We start from the raw sequence: 21,419 nt of genomic DNA, 5'->3' as shown, positions 1-21,419 counted from the left end.
CGGTTTATCTCTATTAACTCAGTAGTGACTAGGGGTCAAACTAGGCACTGGGCAGTACCTTTAGTTGCTAGCCAACAGGGGAGCTGATTATTATTTACTTTTACTCCTTCTTAAATATGATCTTCCATATTTAGATCCACAATCACAATTCTCCAATAGGGGGTGATCTGGTCTCAGGTCTCTGCCAATAGTGTTTGGTAGTCATCAATGACTATGCAGCCAAAAGCAAAATACTGCAAATGCTGGAAATCTGAAATAAAATAGAAAATGCTGGAAATACTCAGCAGGTCTGGCAGCATCTGTAGGGAGAAAAACAAACTTAGTTTTCATGCTGAGATCTTTCATCATGGTCCAGACCTGAAACATTAACACTGACTATGCTGCGGCAGCTTGAGATGACTCAACTTCTGATTCATTTTCACTCCTTCCCTTCATGAATTTCTCCTTTCCAGTCTACCAAGATGTGGAGTTTACTCTGAGAAATCATCAGCTGAATACATGCCTTACCAGTGCATGATACGCCAGCATTCTTCATCATTCGCATACTTGGCATATTATTTAAGCCACATCAACTGCTTTTGCTTCTCTTTCAGTACAATTTAAATAAATAGAAACAGTCTCTAATTCATAAGATACCTAACCTGAAAGAAACATTTGCTTTAAGTGAGAATGTTGGTAGGATTGTGATTCCATTGCTGAAACTCTACTTGTGATTATGTTCTAAAATTATATTAAGCAGAGTAGCTCTCCTGCTACCTCACCAGGACTGGCATTTTAAATGTAAGAAGTGAGCAGATTGCAGCTTCACATACCCACCCACTTGCCACCTGATGCAGTTTCCCAGGCAGTGCATGGTCCAAAGACAGATGCATTGAGTGGTGACTATGTTACCTTATCTGAACTGAGGGCAAAGGAAACAGGTTTAGGACTCACTGGAGAAATAATGAAAAATATTTCATCAAAGACAAAGCAAAGAATATACTTGTCATGCAGCTACCTTGACTCATGGGAGTCTGAAAGAGCCTCTTTATATTGTGTTGCCTCCAAGACAATACCTCGTGATGGAAGATTTAAAGCATAGCAATGGTCCATGGAAGACTTCATAGTCTGATAACTGATTTAGGCAGTCCTGTCACTGGGAGCTAGGTATCAGCTCCAAATAACCTTATAAGCTTATACTCTATCAAGTCTTCATAGAAAATCAATAGGAAATGTAGAGTGTTCTGATCCTTTTAAACTCTAGTGATACCACATGGAGAAACCTAAGTCTTGGCTTTTGCTAATCTGTTCCTAAATTCTCTGGAATGGGTTTATGAAGGGTGCACCCTCTCCGTCTAGCAAGTAAACAGAAACTTTCCCTTTATAAATTTATTCAGAGACTCTGAAGCTTGGTGATGAATTTACACAAATGTCAAAAAAGCGATGTTGCATTTCTTCCCAAATAATCATTCACTGATAAGCAAGCATGCCCCAAGCTCCACAAAGAGACATGAAACACCAATGTACAAAAAAATAGAATGGATGTGATGCAGTTTTTTTTTTGCAGCTTTCTGGCCCTCAGTTGAACAGAATGGCCTGGAGTTTTGCTCCTGGGTCAGTAGCACAGAGTCAGGACATTTCCTAGCTCTGAAAAGCCAACATGGGAGAAAATGGCCCGGAAGGTCGCATTTTCATTCTAGAGTGGGAGTCGGGCTGGGCGACTCCGGAATGAGTGTGGAGGTTGCTGGGTGTGAAGGCGAGCTGGGCGGAAATGTTTAAAAAATCAGAAAACATAAAACAGTCCTCCAGCCACCATGCCTCACACTCCTTCACCTCCTCCCCATAGCTCCTCATACCCTCTATGCCAACCTATGCCCTCCACCTACCGCCAAGGTGCTTTATAGCTGCTATGCTGCCTTAGTGCCAACTCATGTCAACCCATGCTCTTCCACCCACTACCCTTTGCCCTTAAACCTATCATACCAACTTACCCAGTATCCACCACGGGCAGATCTCAGGATCCATGCTAAGATCAAAATAAATTAAATTTCCAAGTGTTTATTGCATACTACATTAAAAAAACACACATTAATAAAAATCCATTCTTTCAATTACATTATCCCATATAACAACAACCATTGCATTCAATTGCATCCTTATAAAAACAAGCATTAGAATTTATAGTCCTTCCTCAAAGAGTCCATAACCACTTGGAGCGGTCAAATTGTGAAATGGCAGGCACCCTACTGAGATATTGTGTGCAGTTGTGAAATCAGTCATGCAGCACTAATCCAATAATGGTAGTCCTAAGGTTTATGTCAATACACAGAGTGAAATAGCAAGCAATCTTATTTCACATTTCAGTTTTTTCAGAGTTAAAGGGCAGGAGTTTTAAATGCCTTGACAGCTTGAAGCTCCCTTTGACAATTCATCTTGACATTTTGACAGTTGGTTTTGACAGTTGCAATGAGCTTCAGAATTCTAATGAATTTATGCACTTTTTAAATACATTCATGCCTACCTTTAGAAATCTCAAGGGGCACCTAACCACCCTCTCCCTCCACACACCCACCACCCCCCCCCCCCCACCCCCAGGCACCAGACCTCTCCAAAAGGCCACCTGACTTCCCGCAAAGGTGTCCTGAGACCATATCCAAAGGGGTATCTTACATCTCAAAAAGGCTACCCAGGCTATCCAAATGAATCCACAAAGTTCAGACCTGCTCCTACCAGGTCTAATCTGTACGCATCAGGTTTCAGACACCTCTCACATCAAACATCACACATGATTTCTATTGGCAGCTGTCTCCATGAAACACGCACGTGCAAAATGCGACCTGACCCCATTCTGGACCCAAGGAAATGGTAAGTGCCATATTCGGGGGGCATGACTTCTGATTTTCAGCCTCTTCCACCAGTTTTGCCATGACAGAGAGGCTCTCCATTATGGCAAAAGTCCAGGCCAATGTCTCTGGAGATTCACATTTAGTAGGCATATGTATGAAAGAATATATGGAGCCGCAATAATTAATATGTAAATACTAAATGCCAACTAAAATAGCACAGTTTTTTTATTGTACCAATAAATATGTTTACTTTTACTTCCTTGGCTACAAGAAGATCATTTTTTTAAATATTGAAACACCATTACAACAAGGTGGCCCAGTTCTACCTCAGGGCAACCAGATATAAGCAATGAATGTGGCCTTGCAGGGCTACCGACATTCTGCGAAGAAAAAAATCTATCAGATTTTGTAACTGCATCATTCATTCAATCACAATACTACTGCAAAACTAATGTTTAGTGCTTCATATCAGCCAAAAGACTGTAAAGTGTCTAATCAAAAGATGACATGGTGTTCTTCAAATTTACATTGAGCTTCATTGGAGCAGAACAGGCAAGGACAAATAGGTCAGAGTGGGAAAAATGGAGCATGGAATTAAAATGACTGACAACCAGGAGCTGAGGGTCACGCTTGTGGATTGAGTGAGGTGGTTCACAAAGACCTCATTTGCTCTTTGTGTGAACTCCTCAATGTAGTGGAATTGCATTGTGAGCAGTGACTAACCTGAAAAAAGTATGTGTAAATCACTGTTTCACTTGGAAGAAGTGTTTGGAGCCTTGAACATTCCTAGCCTAGAGCAGATGTTGCATCTCCTGTGTTTGCATGGGATGAGGCTGTGGGAAGGGGATGGAGTGTCGGGGGTGATTGACGAGTGGACCAGAGTGTCACGCAAGGAATGGTCTCTTTGGAATGATGAAAAAGGAGGGAAAATGTGTTTGGTAGTGGCATCATGCTGGAGGAGGTGGAAATAGTGGAGCATGATCCTTTGAATGTGGAGTCTGGTGGGTGGAAAATGAGAACAAGGAGAATGCTATTGTGGTTCTGGGAGGGAGAGAATGGGCAAGAGCAGATTTGCAGAAATTGAACGGTCATAGTTAAGGGTCCTGTCAACCATGTTGGGGGGGAATCTTTGGTTGAAGGAAAATAAAGACATATTGGAAGCACTGTTATGGAAGATAGCATTATCAAAACAGACGTGAAGGAGACAGAGAAACTGGGAAAATGGAATAGAGTCCTTCAGGATGCAGGGTGTGAGAAATTGTAATTGAGAGAGTTGTGGGAACCAGTAGGCTTATAGTGGATATTGTTCATATGAACATACGAATTAGGAGCAGGAGTAGGCCACTTGTCAACTCAAGCCTGCTCCACCATTCAGTAAGATAATGGCTGATCTGATTGTAACCTAAACTCCACATTCCCACCTACAATAGTGTATCCCCAGAAATGTAGACAGAAAAGTCAAGGAAGGGAAGAGAAGAATGGGAAATAGACCAAGTGAAGGAGAGGGAAGGGTAAAAATTGGAACGCAAGTTGATGACATTTTCAAGTTTGGGATGAAAGCAGGAAACACACTGATACAGTCATCAATGAATCAGATAAAAAGGAGGGCACCTGAGTAGAACTGGAACAAAGAACATTCTATATATTCCACAAATAGGCAGGCATAGTTAGAATCCATGCAGGTTCCCATAGTAATGCCTTTTATTTGGGGGAAAAAAGTGATTGGAGTCACACAAGAAGATTTTCAATGTGAGAACAAGTTCAGCCAGACAGAAGAGGCTGGTGATGGATGGGGCCTGATTGGGCCCATCCTGGATGGAGGTGTAGAGATTTAGGCATCCCTCTTTTTCATGCTGGTGGACTCTAAAGCTGTGAGGATAGGTGGTCAGTATGCTGTACCCCCATCAAAGAATCAGGGCTACGGATGTTCTGTATGAATGGGCTGACTCACCCATCCTGTCATTCATCATGTTCCTTGCATTCAACAACCCCCAGAGATACCCACTCCAGGGAGTAAAGGTAGTATTGATAAGGAATTGACATGGTGAGATGCAGAGCACAAGAAACTATAGATGTGAACCTGGAGCCTGATACAGTTGAGCGAAAGAGTGAGATAAGAGCAACATGAGCTGCAGTGGACTGAAGAGGAAGTGCATGAGGACGCATGAGACTAAGCCCCAGCACCAGGTGCCGAGGTAAATTTAAGAGGTCCCAGGGCGGGAGAATAGGGAAGACCTGGGGGGTGCACAAAGGGGGCAATTGGGGTCTTGGGGCAGAGGTCGGGGAAGGGGAGGGAGGTCCAGGGTCCACCTGACCTTAAAGGGTGGGGCGGGCCCCAAAGTCAGAAGGGGGCTTCTGTTGGAGGCAACCCCCCTGCTCCTTCCTGCCCAAAATTGAAGTCCGTTGATTTTCAGGCCTCCCCCACTCAAGGTCAATCCTCCCGCCAGCCTAAAAATTGAGGCTAGGCGGGAAACAACTCAGAAGAGTCATAAGGACTCGAAGTGTTAACTCTGTTTTTTTTTCTCTCCACAATGCTGTGAGACCAGCTGAGTTTTACCAGCATTTTCTGTTGTTTCAGATTTCTAGCATCCACACTATTTTGCTTTTATCAAAGCATTCTAGTGTGCTTCCCAGGAGCATTATTAGACACAATTTGACCTCAAGTTACATAAGGATACAATAGTGTATGTGATCAAAAGCTTAATCAATAAGGTCGGTTTCATAGAACATTTTAATGAAGGAGAAGGAGAAGGAGCGAGCGAGAATTCCAGATCTAAGGTGGGCTACCAATGTGAAGCAATGATGTTTAGTGTTTGATAAGAGGTTAGAATTGGAGGAGTACAGATATTTCATAGGGTTGTAGGGCTGTAAATCGTTACAGAGATAGGGAGGGACAAGGTCATGGAGGCATTTGAAACAAGGATGAGAATTTTAAAGTTGACGTATTGCCATACTGGGAGCCAATATAAGACAGTAAGCATAGGGTAACAGACTTTGTGCAAGTTAGAATACGAGCAGCAGTGTTTTAGATGGGTTTAAGTTTACAGAGAGGGTACAAGGTGGAGAGGCTGACTGCACAAGCGAATAAATCATTTATTGTTTAATTTCTCGGAAAAACAATTTCTGTTAACCATATTTTGTCCTGCGAATACACATTGCCCTTAACATCTTCTCATGGGAAACATTCTGACTTGGCACAATATGGCTATATATAAGGTTGAATTATTGGACATATTTTTAAATTTTTTGTGGCTTGTTTGTAAGTTTTGATCTCTTGTTCTATTGCCACCAGTGGTCTTTGTTTGCATGCTTCATCTACTTGATCTGTGATGGCATTTGCAAAAGTTTTAATACATCACCAAACAAATTAAGGATACGGATATTAAAAATAGGGTATTAATGAGATTCATTGAATGTTAGTTTACCATGATTGACCATCTTCAATTTATACTGTAATCTCATAAAAATTTTATTTTTAAATTAGAGACTGAGAGATCAGTTCCTCGTTTCTGCTCTGTCATTCTGCAAAATTCCCTTGTGTATAGATTGCTTCTGCTTTCCTTCCCCCTTAAGTCATAAAATTTATTAACACCAGTCTTTTCCTGAGATTTTGAGATATTTGACTCCTCTTCGGAAAAATTCTTCTCTGTTCACTGAATACCATGTCATTTTGCCAAGAACAGCATCCTTGAGTGAGTGCTGTGCCTCAGCTGGATAATATTTATTTCCAGCTGACTTGTCTTTGACAAAGAACATCTGATTACAGTATAATGTGTATTAAAGGTCCCGTGTTGTCCCATTTTGGGTGGCTCAATAATGCCAGGAACAATCTAAGCTGTTTCTAAGGATTTAAATAACATCGTAGTATTTGTACCACTGAGCCAGTCATACGAGAAAGTCAAGAATAAAGCAGTGTTTTTGTCATGAATCTAATTGTTTAGCCACTCATGGGCTGCTTGGCTCAGCTGACAGCAGTCTGTTCTGAATCAGGAGATTGTGCATAAAATCCAGGTTGACTCTACTGCGGGACTGCTGCTTCATCTTTCTGAAGAGACGCTAATTAGAGGACAAAAATAAAATGCTGTACATGCAAAGAATCTGAAATTTAAAAAAAACAGGCAATGTTGGAAACACCAAACAGATCAGGCAGTATTTGCAAAGGAAGGAAAAATGTTAACATTTTAGGTATAATCCTCATCAGAACTGGAAAAATAAAAATCACATTAGAAAGTACAGTGCCTGCCTTATGTGAGTCTTATATGGGTATGCAGCATCTGAAGCATTGTACAAGGGATCTATCTCCCTCATTTGACTAAAGTGAAGGGTATTGGTGAGTCCAACTTATGGTAAGTGTACATGTTCTCAGCACCACAGTGTTGACTGGCTGCTGTATCAGGTGTCATGCACACTGGGTGCTCACAAATCCACACCACCACCTAATGTGAGATACTCAAGGCATAGCAGTATTACAGACGCTAATGAGAGGATTGCATTAACAAACCCAAGATTTTTTATTTAATACAAGGAGAGATAGCACAGGTATTTAATCAATTACTTACAGAAGCTTTAAAACCATCTTCAATTGGTAGACTCATTTGCTCTGAAATTTCACTGGTCTTCCACTATAATTCTCACGGGAGACAGGCAGACACCCTCACTCTGACCATGAGGAAATGACATAAATGGATGTCTTGAGTAATTAACACGATTTCTGTGCAGGTTCCTCATCTCCCACTTGAGTTATAATGAGAGACAGATAGAACCTCCATAGAATTTCAGGGCTCATATGTTCAGCCATTACTTAAGTTATTTCTGATAAAATACGTAAAAAAACTAAAGCTATCTTTATTTAAAACATAACTTTAAAAGGGCCATAAGACCAATACTCCAATTGTCCATTTTCCTTTTTTCTAACAAAATGTTCATATAACTTAAAACTGACTCTAGTTATCCTCAGCTTTATTTTCAACACTTGTGCCTACTCTTTTGACAACTACATAGGATATGCTGCACAGAAACAAGCCATTCAGACCGACCAGTCCATGCTGGTGTTTATTCTCCACCCGAGCCTCCTCCCATCCTTTCTCATCTAAATCTACCATATAGTAGATGTTATCACCCTTCTTCCTCATATTTGTCTAGTTTCCCCTTAAATGCATCCACACTTTTTACTTCAACTACTCCCTGTGATAGCAAGTTCCACATTCTCATCACTCTTTTTGTAAAGTTTCTTCTGAATTCCCTGTTGGATTTCTTGGTGACTATTTTATATTGATGGCCTCTAGTTATGCTCTTAACCACAAGAGGAAACATTCCCTCTATATCCACTCTATCAAAACCTTTCAGAATTTTAAAGACCTTGGTCATAATTTAATTAGATCACCCCTCAGCCTATCAGTTTTTTCCTGATAAGTATATCCACACATTTCTGGTATCATACTTCTAAATCTTCTCTGCAACCCCTTCAAGACCTCTATATCCATTTTATAAAATGTTGACCAGGACTGCACTCAGTACTCATTTAAATTTTATTCCTGTAGCAGTAAAGCCTATCACCACACCCTCAACTTCTCTCTTCCCCCCCCCCCCCCCCCCCACACCCCCCCCCCCCCCCCCACACCCCCCCCCCCCCACCCCCCCCCCCCACCCCCCCCACACACCCCACCCCCCCACCCCCCACACCCCCCCACCCCACACCCCCCCACCCCCCCCCCCCCCCCCCCCCACCCCCCCCCCCCCACCCCCCCCCCCCCCCCCACCCCCCCCCCCCCCCCCCACCCCCCCCCCCCCCCACCCCCCCCCCCCCCCCACCCCCCCCCCCCCCCAACCCCCCACCCCACCCCCCCCCCACCCCCCCCCACCCACCCCCCACACCCACCCACCCCACCCCACCTTAAACCAGTTTATATTTCTCCTTTCTCCTAACTATGCTTCAGTTCTGCCGAAGGGCCATGAAGGCTCGAAACGTTAACTGATTTCTTCTCCGCCGATGCTGCCAGACCTGCTGAGTTTTTCCAGGTAATTCTGTTTTTGTTTTGGATTTCCAGCATCCGCAGTAGCTTTTAGCTTTATGTTTTTATGCCTAGGGCTTGGTTTGCTTTTATGTGGCCTTGCTACCCTATGGCACAACTCATACTGATTGATGTATTTATACTCTACCCCACCAAGATTTGTAACCTCCAAGAAGTAAGTGACCTGTACCTTTTAAATGCTAAGTAAACAAAATAAATGCATTTCACTATGAGGCTTCCTAGTTACACAATTAGGCTTCACATTATTGTGAACTAACTATGGGTTATTTTTGCCAAAAGGTGAAAAAAGGTGTTAAAGGTGCAGTGCTATTAAGGCTAATCTGTTTGAAAGTCTAGATTTAGCACACAACTTTGATCTTTGCTGACTACCATAATTTGAACTTGCCTGGAGCTGCTAAACAGACACCTGCAAGGGATGGGAGAACCAGATGCTGATAAGATGCAATTTTCATGAAGCAGTATATGTGGACTCCTTACACCATGCCTATAATTCATTTTATTTTTAATGTTTTTAGCATTAGCATGTCAAGTGTCATGTGATCACATGTTATGTCACTAACAACCAATTTAAGATATTCAGTCAATCTCATAACATGGCTCACTTAGGCTTGCTAGAAGCGAAATACATTTATATCCAGGGACCCATTCTCTGCAAACAAAAGGAACATGCTCAAGCCTTGCACCTTTTTTGAATTAGCTAGGAGCTTTGGGAGCTGATAGTGCCCTGTTGCTTTCCCCATGGCAATGCCTCAGCCAATCAGAGTTGACTTGAAAACCAATCAGCACCCTTTTCTCCTGTAGCATAAATTGCTGGTTGTTTGAAATTGGGCATTTTTGTTTTTGTCATGATGAGTGCAAGATGAGTCCAAGCTTCAACAATATTTCTCTTTTTAGCAATAATTTGTTTCTCCATAAGTGCAAGTTGTTTTCTTGTGGTCAGAATTTCAAAAATACATGCATTTATATAGTACCTTTAAAAGCCTCAGGACTGCTAAATACTTTAAAACAAATGAAGTGTCATCACTAATTCAGATCTCCAGTACTTTGCTTTTAAGAGATCATAAAAAAGAGCAGAAGAAGACCATTCACCCCATTAGGCCTGCTCTGCCATTCAATAAGACCATGGCTTCAGCTTTACTTTCTTGCCTGCCCCATAATCCTGGATTCCTTTGTGGATCAAAAATCTGTCTGGCTCAGTCTTGAAGATATTCAATGACTCAGCCTTCACTGTTCTCTATGAAAGAGAATTCCAAAGACTTAATGAACCTCAGAAGAAATTTCTCATCTCTGTCTTGAATGGGAGACCCTTATTTTGAATTCTGCCCCCTAGTTCTGGACTTTCTCATGAGGGATCTAGCCTGTTAAGATTCTGAGGGGACTTATATGTTTCAATGATCACTTCTCATTCTTCTAAACTCCAATGAGTCTAGGCCCAACCTTTCCTCAGAGGACAACCCCTTCATTTCAAGAATCAGCCTAGTGAAGCTTCTCTGAATTGCTTCCAATGCAAATATATCCCTCCTTAAGGAAGGAGGCCAAAATTGTACACATTACTCTAAGTGTAGTCTCAATAATACACCATACAGTTGTAGCAAGATTTCCCTACCTTTATACCCCAACTTCTTGCAATAAAAAGTCAACATTCCATTTGCCTTCCTAATTACTTTTTGTACAAGCACACTAACTTTGTGATTCATGTACATGGACACCCAGATTCTTCTGCACCAGAGCATTCCATCATCTCTCTCCATTTAAATAATATTCTGCCTTTCTATTCTTCCTACCCAAATGTGCAACTCCACATTATACTCCATCTACCAAGTTTTTGGTAACACACTTAACCTATCTATATCCATAATAATAAAAGCAAAATACTATGGATACCAGAAATTTGAAATAACAGAAAGTGCTGGAAAAACCCAGATCTGGCACAATCTGTGGCAGCATCACCCCTCAGATGCTGCCAGACCTGCTGAGTTATTTCAGCACACTTTTTTATTACTATTTATATCCCTTTGCAGACATTTTGTATCCTCATTATTTATTTTCCTGCCTATCTTTGTATCTTCAGCAAATTTGGTTACAACGTTGTTACTTCCTTCATCTAAGTCATTAATAGAGATCATAAATAGTTGAGGTCTCAGCACTGACCCCTGCAACCTCACTAGTTACAGTTTGCCAACCTGAAAATGATCCATTTATCCCAACTCTCTTGTTTCCTGTTAGTTATCCAATCAACACCATGAGCTCTTATCTTGTGCAGTAACCTTTTAAAGATGGTGTAACTCTTTCGAGTTATCAACAGATCTCATGTAACTCTTTCGAGTACATTCACAGTTCTTGGTTTCCGGGAGTGGGACATGAACCCACAACCTTCTGATTCAAAGGCGAGGGTGCTATGAACTGAGCCACAGCTGACACCTCTCAGTAACCTTTTAGATGGCACCTTATTGAATACCTTTTGAAAAAATCCAATTAAACTACATCCACTGGTACTCCTTTATATACCCTGCTTGTTACATCCTCTCAATTTGTAGAAGTAGTCACTGTTGTAATAAGTAGGCAACATGATCAAATCTCCAAGAATGGCTTCAACCAGAATTGGCAACTCTAAAACTGCCAATGGTCTACCCCCATCTCTAATAACCTGGTGTCAAGGACTTGAGTCCAAAAGGTTGCAGCATCCCAGTCCCAGCAGGTGTGAGTGTACTCCGGCACATGCGCAGTGGTGGTCTTTGAAGAGCCAGGAAGAAGACTACAACTCCTAGAGTGTAGTGCGGGTGCGCTGGGCGCATGCGTGTAGGTTGCCGGCGGGTCTGGCTGGAGCCGAGCAGGACGACGGGTTCAAGCGGAGCCGAGCCGGCGCCATGGGCGGCCTGACGGCGGCTCGGGCCGCTCGCAGGGCTGTGCTGCTGCCCACCATGCTGACTTTCGGTGTGATCGTGGCGTCGGGCGGGCTGTTGCTCATGATCCAGAAGGGCATGTTAGCCGAGGTGGACACGTTGAGCGGCCGCACGTACGGACCCCGGAGCCGGGGGAGTGGCGGAGCTAAAGCCGGTGTCAGCACGAGCGAGGACTCGAAATGGAGTGAGGACCCGGACTACCAGGTGAGAACAGCTCTGGGATGACGCATGGTAGTTAGTGATTGTTAACTACTTGTAACCAGTGTTGACTACCAGTTATTGTTACCAGCTGTGCCAGAGCTAGTAATAGATCAATAGAGTCCAGGAGAAAATGATCCCGCTAATGGTCTACCCCCTGTACCCCATTGAAAAGCAGGAACAAACTAGCCAGTACCTAGCAAACACACCATGGATGAAGAAAGCAATAATTGAAACTAAAGAAAAAGGCATTCACAGACAAAGGAGAAGGTGATAGAAGTAATATGAAAAATTAGGAAAGAAGTCAAAAAATCTATTAGGAATGCAAAGAGCAACTGAAAAATTAAATTATCACGGAATATAAAAGGAAACAGTATTTTACAGGCATATAAATTACAAAATATCTGGATAGGGCCACTAAGGATTGTGCATAATGAACTCTTGGGTAACAATAGTAAAATGGTGGAACTATTTTTTAAAATTACTTTACCCCTTTACCAGGGTGACTAACATGGTGGACATTCTAATAGTGGAAGAAATCCATAAAGATGTAAAGTTATTTAAGGTAGAAAAGAGGACATTATTGAAAAAACTAATCAAACTTGGAGGCATCTTTATATATTAAAAGAAGTTAGGGAAGAGATAATACATACATGATTGCAAACATATAAAAATCATTAGGAAATGGAATAGGACCAGAGACTAGTAAACAGGTAATATTCCCTTTATGTAAAAAGGAGGCAATGCACGTCCAGGGAATTGTAGACCAATTAATGTGGTGGTGGGAAAGACAATGGAATCCTTACTCAAGGATGTAATTGAGAAGCATCTAGAAACTAAAAATCTAATGAGTAGTCTGTATGGATTCCAAAAGAAACATCAGTCTCATCTTTATTATGATAAATTATGGGAGCAAGGGATCATGTGAGAGAAGATGTGATAAATTAAAGGAAGAGGACAAGGCAAAAGAGCAAGATGGCAATAAGGGTAATGCAATCAGATGGCAGGAAGGGACAAACTTCAGTGTGATAGGGCCAGAGTTTGCAAACATAGTAAAAAGACAGAGCTAACAGCTCTGTCACAGCTCAAATAGAAATAAATGTATGAGCTGATAGCCATTACAGAGGCATGGCTGCAAGGTGACTAATGTTGGGACCTGAATATTCAAGAATACTTGACATTTTGGAAGGACAGGAAGGTAGGAAAGGGTGTAGAGTTGCTTTGTTAATTAAGGATGACATTGGTACAATAGAGAGAGATGATCTTAGTTCTAAGGATCAAGATGTAGAATCAGTTTGGATGGAGATGAGGAATTGTAAAGGAGAGAAGTGACCTGTGGGAGTAGTTTATAGGCCTCCTAACAGTAACGACTCTGTAGGACAGTGGCTTCTAAGAAAGGCACTGCAATTAACATGGGTGATTTCAATCTAAATATAGATTGGACAAATCAGATTGGCAAAGATAGCCTGGAAGATAAGTTCATAGTGTGTTTTCAGGACAATTTCCTAAAGTGGCTCATTCTAGATCCAACCAGAGCTATTCCATGCCTGGAAGTGTGCAATGAAGCAGGATTAATTAATGACCTCATTACATTGCTACCTCATGAAGTAGCAGTGGCCATAGCATGATTGAATATCTCATTCAGTTTGAGGAAAAGAAAAGTTGGTCTAAGACTAGTGTTTTAAAACTTAAATAAAGACAATTACAAGGGTATGAAGACCTGAGCTGGCTAAAGTGAACTGGGAAAATAAACAGGTCAGTGTGAATGCAGTGGCATGCTTTTAAAGAGATATTTCATATCATTAAGCAGGGATACATACCAGTGAGAAAGAAAGACAAATCCACTATCTGTGACTAAATAAGGAAGTTAAAGATAGTATCAAATTGAAAGAAAAAGGCGTCCAATTCTGCAAAGGTTAGCGGTAGATCAGAAGATTGCACATGAGTAATAAGGATGGACAAATTAAGAGTACAAAAGAAAACTATCTAGAAATATAAACACAGATGGCAACAGTTTCTACAAGTATTTAAAAGGGAAAAGAATAACTCGAATGACATGGATCCTCTAGAGAGAGAGCCGGGGGAATTAATAATAGGGAAATAAGGAAATGGTGGAATCATTGAGCAGATATTTTGTGTCTGTCTTCACTTTAGAAGACACAAATAGCATCCCAGAAATAATTATGAATCAAGAGATGAAAGGGAGGGAGGAACTTAAAATAATTACAATGAGCAGAGAAAGAGTACTGAGAAAACTATTAAAACTAAAGGCTTACAAGTCAATATGACCTGATGGACTTCATCCTAGGATCCTAAAAGAAGTGGCTGCGGAGATAGTGGATGCATTGGTTTGGTTTTAATTTTCCAAAATTTCCTAGATTCTGGAAAGATTCTATCAGATTGGAAAATAGCAAATGTAACTCCTCTGTTCGAGAGGAAGGAGATTGAAAGCAGGAAACTGCAGGCTGGTTAGCCTAACATCTGTCATAGGGAAAATAGAAACTATTATTAAGGAAGGTAGCAGGGCACTTAGAAAATCTTAATGCAATCAGGTAGAGTCAACATGCTTTTATGAAAGGGAAATCATGTTTGACTAATTTGTTTGTTACTTCCTCAAATAATTTCTATAGTTGCTTTAAGGTGAACCTGTAGATGTGTATTTGAATTTCCAAAAGACATTTGATAAGGTGCCACAGCAAATGTCATTACACAAAATAAGAATGCATGGTGCAGTGGGGAAACATATTATGGATAAAGGATTGGTTGGCCAACAGGAAGCAAAGAGTAGGGATAACTGGGTCATTTGCAGGGTTGGCAAGCTGTAACAAGTGGAATGCCACAGGGATTAGTAGGGATTTGTAAATCAACCATTTACGATCTATACAAATGACTTGGATGAAGGGACCAAACGTATAGTTGCTAAGTTTGCTGAACACACAATGATTGGTGGAAAATAAATTGTGAGGAGGACATAGTCTACAAGGGGATTTTTTTGGGTTAAGTGAGTGGGCAAAAATTTGGTAATGGGAGTATAATGTGGGAAAATGTGAACTTGTCACTTTGGCAGGAAGAATAGAAAAGCAATATTATTTAAATGGAGAAAGATTGCAAAATTCTGTGGTGCAGAGGGATCGGGTGTCCTGGTACATGGATCACAAAGTTAGCATTCAGGTACAGCAAATGATTAGGAAGGCAAATTTATTGCAAGGGGAATGGAATATATAAGTAGGGATGTTTTGCTACAGATGTACAGGGGTTAGAGACCACATCTGGAGTACTGCGTATGCTTTTGGTCTCCTGACTTGAGAAAGGATATAATAACATTAGAAGCAGTTCAAAGAAGGTTCACTCGACTGATTCCTGGTATGAAGGAGTTATCTTATGAGGAAAGGTTGGACAGGCTAGGTCTGTATCCGTTGGAATTTAGGAGAATGAGATGTGATCTTATTGAAACACACAAGATCCTATGGGGAGTTGGTTAGTGGATCCTCCATATTTATTTTTTAAAAAGTCATTGTTGCGCTAGAAAAGGTGCAAAAAAGATTTAATGATAACAGAGTTGAGAGTTAATACCTGTTGGGAAAGATTGAATGGGCTGTGGCATTTTCTTCTAGAAAAGAGAAGACTAAGTGGTGACCCGATAGAGAGAGGGCTTTAAAATTATGAAAAGGTTTGATAGGGTAGACGTAGAGATCAACGAGGAATTCAGGAGAAACCCTTTCTCCCCCAGTGGTTAGAATGTGGAACTTGCTACTACAAGGAGTAGTTGAGGAAAATAGCATGGATGCGTTAAGGGTAAGCTAGATAAGCTGAAGCATATGAAAGAGAAGGGAATGGAAGTATATGCTGATATGTCACGCTCGAGTAGCGCGTGAATGCTGGCGTGGACTGGTTCTGTATTTTCTATATAATTCTGTTTTAAAACAAAGACTTCAATGTATAAAGATGCTAAAGTACTGGGAACCAAGAGGATTTTAAATTATTTTACAGGTTTGTTTTTCCTATATGGAGATTTGACACCAGGAGCAAACTTCAGGAATGCAGAGTGCACTCCTGTGATTTTTTTTTTTCCAAACCAAACTTATCAAAAACAATTGCAAAATTAACATCACCAAAGATTTTCAACCTAGTCCCCAGAATACTGAAAGCCTGCATGGGATTTCCAGGGGCTTTGTATGATGGCCAGATTTCTGTCCAAATGTTCCCAGATGTCAAAACTTTTCTGACTTTGTTGACTTCATAGCACATTATTATGTTGCCACATAGAACTTGAACAAAATACTGTCTGAAATGATTGCGCACCATTTCTTTTGAATAGCTACCCATGTCTTTTGGAATTTACAACAGGGGGTTGATCCCCAGTGCAGATCTTGGGTACAATTGCAGTATTTTTACTATCAACAATGGCACTCGCCCAATCCTTCCTTTTCCCAGTTTTAAAGAGAAGTGAACTGTTCAATATTGCTGGTGACATGTACTTAATTTGTAGTCTCCACATCACTCGAGCTTTTTTTGTACCCAAAGCTGCGATGTGTAAACATGTTCTAATACACAGACATGCTAGAATTAAAATTTGTAATGATTCACATTTGATTTACGCTAATTGTCTGATGCTGACGGGATTGAGAAAAAGTATCTTGGCAATTGAAACTTGAGATTTTAATAACATACAATAGTGGAATTCAAAACTAGTTTTAGTGGTATAGACTGCATGACTGAATTTATTTAAACTTCAAATCCAATAGATTTGCTTGGAGTATGCTGCTTGGAGTAGAAAAGTTTGCACAAAGTTTGGTATCTTGAAATAATTAAAATGCTGTGGGGCATCTCTTGTCATCACTATTTTAGATTTGTAACTCATTGATAGTTTAGTGGGTAAAGAACGGGTTAGGAGTTGACAGCTTAAATACTTTTTATAGACAGGCCAGATTTGAGTCAGCTTCATTTTCTATAATCGGAGACTGGTTTATAGCACCTTATCAAATCTTATGTACTAACCTGGATATTACGATATGTAAAACCATGAGAAATAACTCTTGGTGAGCTCCAGAATAATTGAAAGGCAGTTAATTGTTATAGGTGTGAGGTTCGAGCGTTGTTTTTTTATCATTTCAGCTTTTTGGTTGGAACCGGCCGGGGGGGGGGGTGGAAAAAGGTCAAATCAAATTTACAGCCTTAAGGATCATATTCCTCAACCTGAGGAAATTCCCAATGTACGTTTTAACAGTTAATGTGAATGTTTTGATGATGGTTTTGTCAAAACCATTACTCATGATCAATATTTTATTAATTTGAAAAAATTCATTGCTCCCCTGTTCTCAGTTCTCAACTTCAGCTGAAATGAACTGAAATAACTATTAATATCCAAGAGTAGACTGAGCCTGTTTGACTTGCTTTCCCTGTTCTGATTTCATACCGTGAATCAGTTTATATCAAAAAAAAAGAGGAAATTAAAATACAAGATATAAATTAGCATGCTAAACTTTTAAACATAGTATGTCATGAAGATGAGCTGTAGTTTTCTAAAGTGCACTGTCCAAAAGGCAGAATCTATCTGTATTTTTATTAATAATTAATATGGCCGCAAGGTCATCCAGGATAAGACAATCTTTTTGTAGAATTTCCCCTGCAATTAAACCATAGGTTAGGAGTGCTAATTTAAGGACATCATATTCATGTAGTAGCCATTCCAAGGTAATTCTGAATTCCTGTATTGGGTTTTGTTAGAATTGGGTAGACTTGTTCAGCTGCTGAATCCATAATGCAGCCCTGGCGTTTCAGAGTATACACCACATCCATGGCGGTGACTGTCTTATACTTACAGTGCTCTGTGTAGGTGACAGCATCCCTGATCACATTCTCCAGCAAAACCTTCACTCCGGGTCTCCTCGTAGATCAGGCCTGAAATCCGCTTGACGCCGCCACAGCGAGCCAGACAGTGGATGGCTGGTTTGGTGATGCCCTGGCTATTATCACGAAGCTCTTTACGGTGCCACTTTGCTCTGCCTTTTCTGAGTCCTTTGCCTTCTTTTCCTCTACCAGACATGATCCTGTTTCAGTCAAATTGTTGCTGCATGCACAATGTTTAATGAGGGATCATCGTTAATGGGGATCCAACTAAACTGTCTACAAGTATAGGTTTCATCCGAAAGAACAAGCAGGTAGTTAAGTTTACTGTCAGGGCAAAAAGAAACTCTGATTTTCTCTGTCTGCTGAATTACAGCAGGTCTTCAGGAGAACCTGCATGAACATGTCTTTTAAATTATTAAACTGAAAAGCACAAGAACAATGAGGTATTTTGTGTCTGTCAGGTGTTAGTTGAAGGACTGATGTTGACCAGCACACCGTGAACACTCCCCTACTCTTTTAAATAATGCCATGGGTTCTTTTCTGCCCATCTGAGGGGATAGACAGAACCTCCCATTTGATGCCTGATCTGAAAGACGGGACTTATGACTACTCAGTACAGCCCTTCAGTGCAGCAATGAATTGTCAGCCTAGACTGTGCTTGGGTCTTTCCCAAGTGGAGCTTGAACTTTGACTCAGGGTACCATTAAGCCAAGGCTTAAGTAATTGAAGGAGCAAAGCGTTTCATACTGTGGTAACTTTATGTTCTAGTATTTGTCTTAAAAAGTTACCTGTGTAGGGGGTGTATAAATGTTATATCTTCCTAATTGCTTTAATATTTTCCACCCCTTCTAGATTATTCAAGAGATTCGGAACAGGACTCTTCAGGGTGTATGCAAACATAAAACTATGCCACATAGTATTTTGGATTTAACATCATCCCAGCGACGGAATTTACTGAAACACATCCTGGTCAATGATGAATATAAGTTTTTGTATTGTTATGTACCCAAAGTTGCATGTTCTAACTGGAAACGTGTTATTAAAGTTCTGAGTGGTGTGCTGGACAATGTGCATGTGCAGATAAAAATGGACCACAAGAATGACCTGGTCTTCCTTGGAGATTTAAAGAACAGTGAAATTAAATACAGGCTGAAACATTACTATAAATTCTTGTTTGTTCGAGACCCAATGGAGCGATTGTTGTCAGCTTATAGAAACAAGTTTGGAGAAATTGAGGCATACCAGCGGAGGTATGGAATGGAGATAGTGAGAAGGTATAGGAAAAGTGTGGGACAGTCCAAGGGAGATGATGTTACTTTTACAGAATTTCTTCAGTACTTGGTGGATGAAGATGTGGAAACAATGAACGAACATTGGATGCCAATTTACAATCTGTGCCAGCCCTGTGCTGTGACATACGACTACGTTGGCTCTTATGAACGGTTGCAAAGTGATGCACGCCATGTACTCCAAAGTGTTGGGGCACCACATAGTGTTGAGTTTCCTCAAAGGCAAGCATGGTATAAACCTATCACTAAGGAGACATTGCATTACTACTTGTGTAAAGTGCCACAAGGACTTCTGAATGAACTTTTACCAAAATATATTCTAGATTTTTCATTATATGCTTATCCTCTTCCAAATGTTACAAGTGAATTTTGCAGACATTGAAGGGCTTTGTTATCTAGGCTGTGTGGGTGGGAAATATTTTTCCTATTTATATTCTAAATACTAACTATGAAAGGGTCATTGGCACGACAGAAATATTATACCATTTCTTTTGTGTGATGTCATTATATACATATACAACACTGGGATCGTTACCTCCATGAAGTGATGACAATCCCTGCCTCTAACCCAAAACATTTTAAGATTTGAGTTTACCTATCACTGGTTGGTTTGAGAAATCAGTATTGAATTTTGTGGGTTATCGCCCAGGACCAGTATTACTGTCAATAACTGTTTTTGTCTTCAAAGTCATTGCTTCAGGTGGTCTAAAGAAACAAAAACAATCTGAGCTTTTTGAACATTTTATCCTTCTTCTTTCCCTGCATGGACACTTACCATTGGTTTCATTTTGCTTTATTTCCTTTGCTCTTCAAATATATTTCCACATATTCTTTTATCAATAGAATATTCTGCAGTTATGTGTCAGTTTACTTGATCATTGGCATAAGGTAGTACTCATTACAATTTCCTTTCGTATATCATCCAATCCCACCCACTGTCAAAATCTGAACAGAAAACAACACTGGGACATAAAAGGTATTTTTCCAGGTCCAGATCATTGTTTTCCTTTCAATCTTACTTTTTTAATGAAAAAAACAGGTCTCAAACCTTGAATCAGTGATATTTCTAGCCTCTAGTTTTTAATTCTGGCAACATGGTAAAAGCCTTAATGATGCCATATAGAAATGGCTGTCACTGACCATATATATGTACATAGATTTGACATTTATTTTTTGTAAATGTACACCGTGCAATAAGCCCCTGTGCTCTTTGCTTATGCTGCCCCCTAATGAAGAAGTTGCATGGAACACCACTTGCTTTTACAGAATGGTGGAAGAGGAATTGTATGTATAAGTTACAAAAGCTGATATCAGTTGAGTGGAATACAGTTAATTGGGAGCAAGTAGGGCTGATGGTAACAATTTTTAAAATGGGTATATTTTTATTAAGATATTACAGGTCAAATAAAATATTAACACTTTTACTATTAGTTTTGGGTTTTTTTTATTTGCTGACAGTGACTGATGTGTATTGCTATTTGTTACATTTAGTCAAATGCCTGATTTGAAAATGTCTATAGTTCTGATTGTCTGGATGAGTTACCAGAATTGAGTTGGCTATACTTCATTCTGGCACCAGGATGTAATGTTTTCAGACTACTGGCTACAGCAGCTACAAACTGAATGGTGTCAATCTTCACATTTATTTATGGTGCATTAACAAAGCTCAAGTCCATTTCTAGAGTGACAGCATTGAAAAGCAGAGAAGTTATTTTAAACTTTTAAGAGCCTTGACTAGACATCACTTGGAGCACTATGAACAGTTCTGGTCTCCATATTATTAAAAAAATAGAGGCACAGGAGATTCACAAGGACGATACCAGAACTCAGAAGTTATACCTATCCAGAAAGACTATACACGGTGCTCTTATCTATAGAAAAAGTAATGCTGTTGTGTGAAGTGATAGAGATCTTTAGATGATAGAGTGGGTTCTGTTTCTACACTCTGATTTGAGAACAATGATTTGGAATGATTCTCGAGCACAAATGTTCCATCCAGAGTCTGATCCAGGAAACACAGGAAAAATGAACTCCACTTCAACTGAAAGATTCAAATACATACCTCTGGTGTTCAGCCAAGGGTCTATCCCTCACCCCCTCATATTTCTCATCTACATTGTCCAAAGACGTAGCATTAACTTACTGTCACCACACTTGAGTCTCCTATTTCTGACAAATTATCAGACTGTTTATCTGACATGCAGTACTGGATAAGCAGAAATTTTCTCCAATTTGATATTGGGAAGACTGAAGGCATTGTTTTCATTCCCCACTCCAAACTCTTTTCTCTAGCTACCAACTTCATCACTCTCCCTGGCAATA

The 21,419-nt window shown here is 40.4% G+C and overlaps 1 protein-coding gene across 1 annotated transcript; it reads left to right on the top strand.

Moving 5' to 3' along the window:
* Positions 1-11,647: 11,647 nt before the first annotated feature.
* chst14 (carbohydrate (N-acetylgalactosamine 4-0) sulfotransferase 14) lies at positions 11,648-20,521 on the top strand. Its single transcript, XM_078548119.1, has 2 exons — positions 11,648-11,964; positions 18,661-20,521. The coding sequence occupies exons 1-2, from the start codon at positions 11,725-11,727 to the stop codon at positions 19,477-19,479; spliced, it is 1,059 nt and encodes a 352-aa protein (XP_078404245.1). The 5' UTR covers positions 11,648-11,724; the 3' UTR covers positions 19,480-20,521.
* The last annotated feature ends 898 nt before the right edge of the window (positions 20,522-21,419 follow it).

Source organism: Cetorhinus maximus, chromosome 1 (genome assembly GCF_964194155.1).
Source record: "Cetorhinus maximus chromosome 1, sCetMax3.hap1.1, whole genome shotgun sequence".
NCBI lineage: Eukaryota > Metazoa > Chordata > Chondrichthyes > Lamniformes > Cetorhinidae > Cetorhinus > Cetorhinus maximus.
The sequence above is the reverse complement of the archived record's forward strand: the minus strand, read 5'-3'. Positions and strand labels throughout refer to the sequence as shown.

Coding starts and splice junctions, on each gene's coding strand:
- chst14 (XM_078548119.1), top strand. CDS start 11,725: ATGGGCGGCCTGACGGCGGCTCGGGCCGCTCGCAGGGCTGTGCTGCTG. Junction 11,965..18,660: donor GTGAGGACCCGGACTACCAG/GTGAGAACAGCT, acceptor CACCCCTTCTAG/ATTATTCAAGAGATTCGGAA.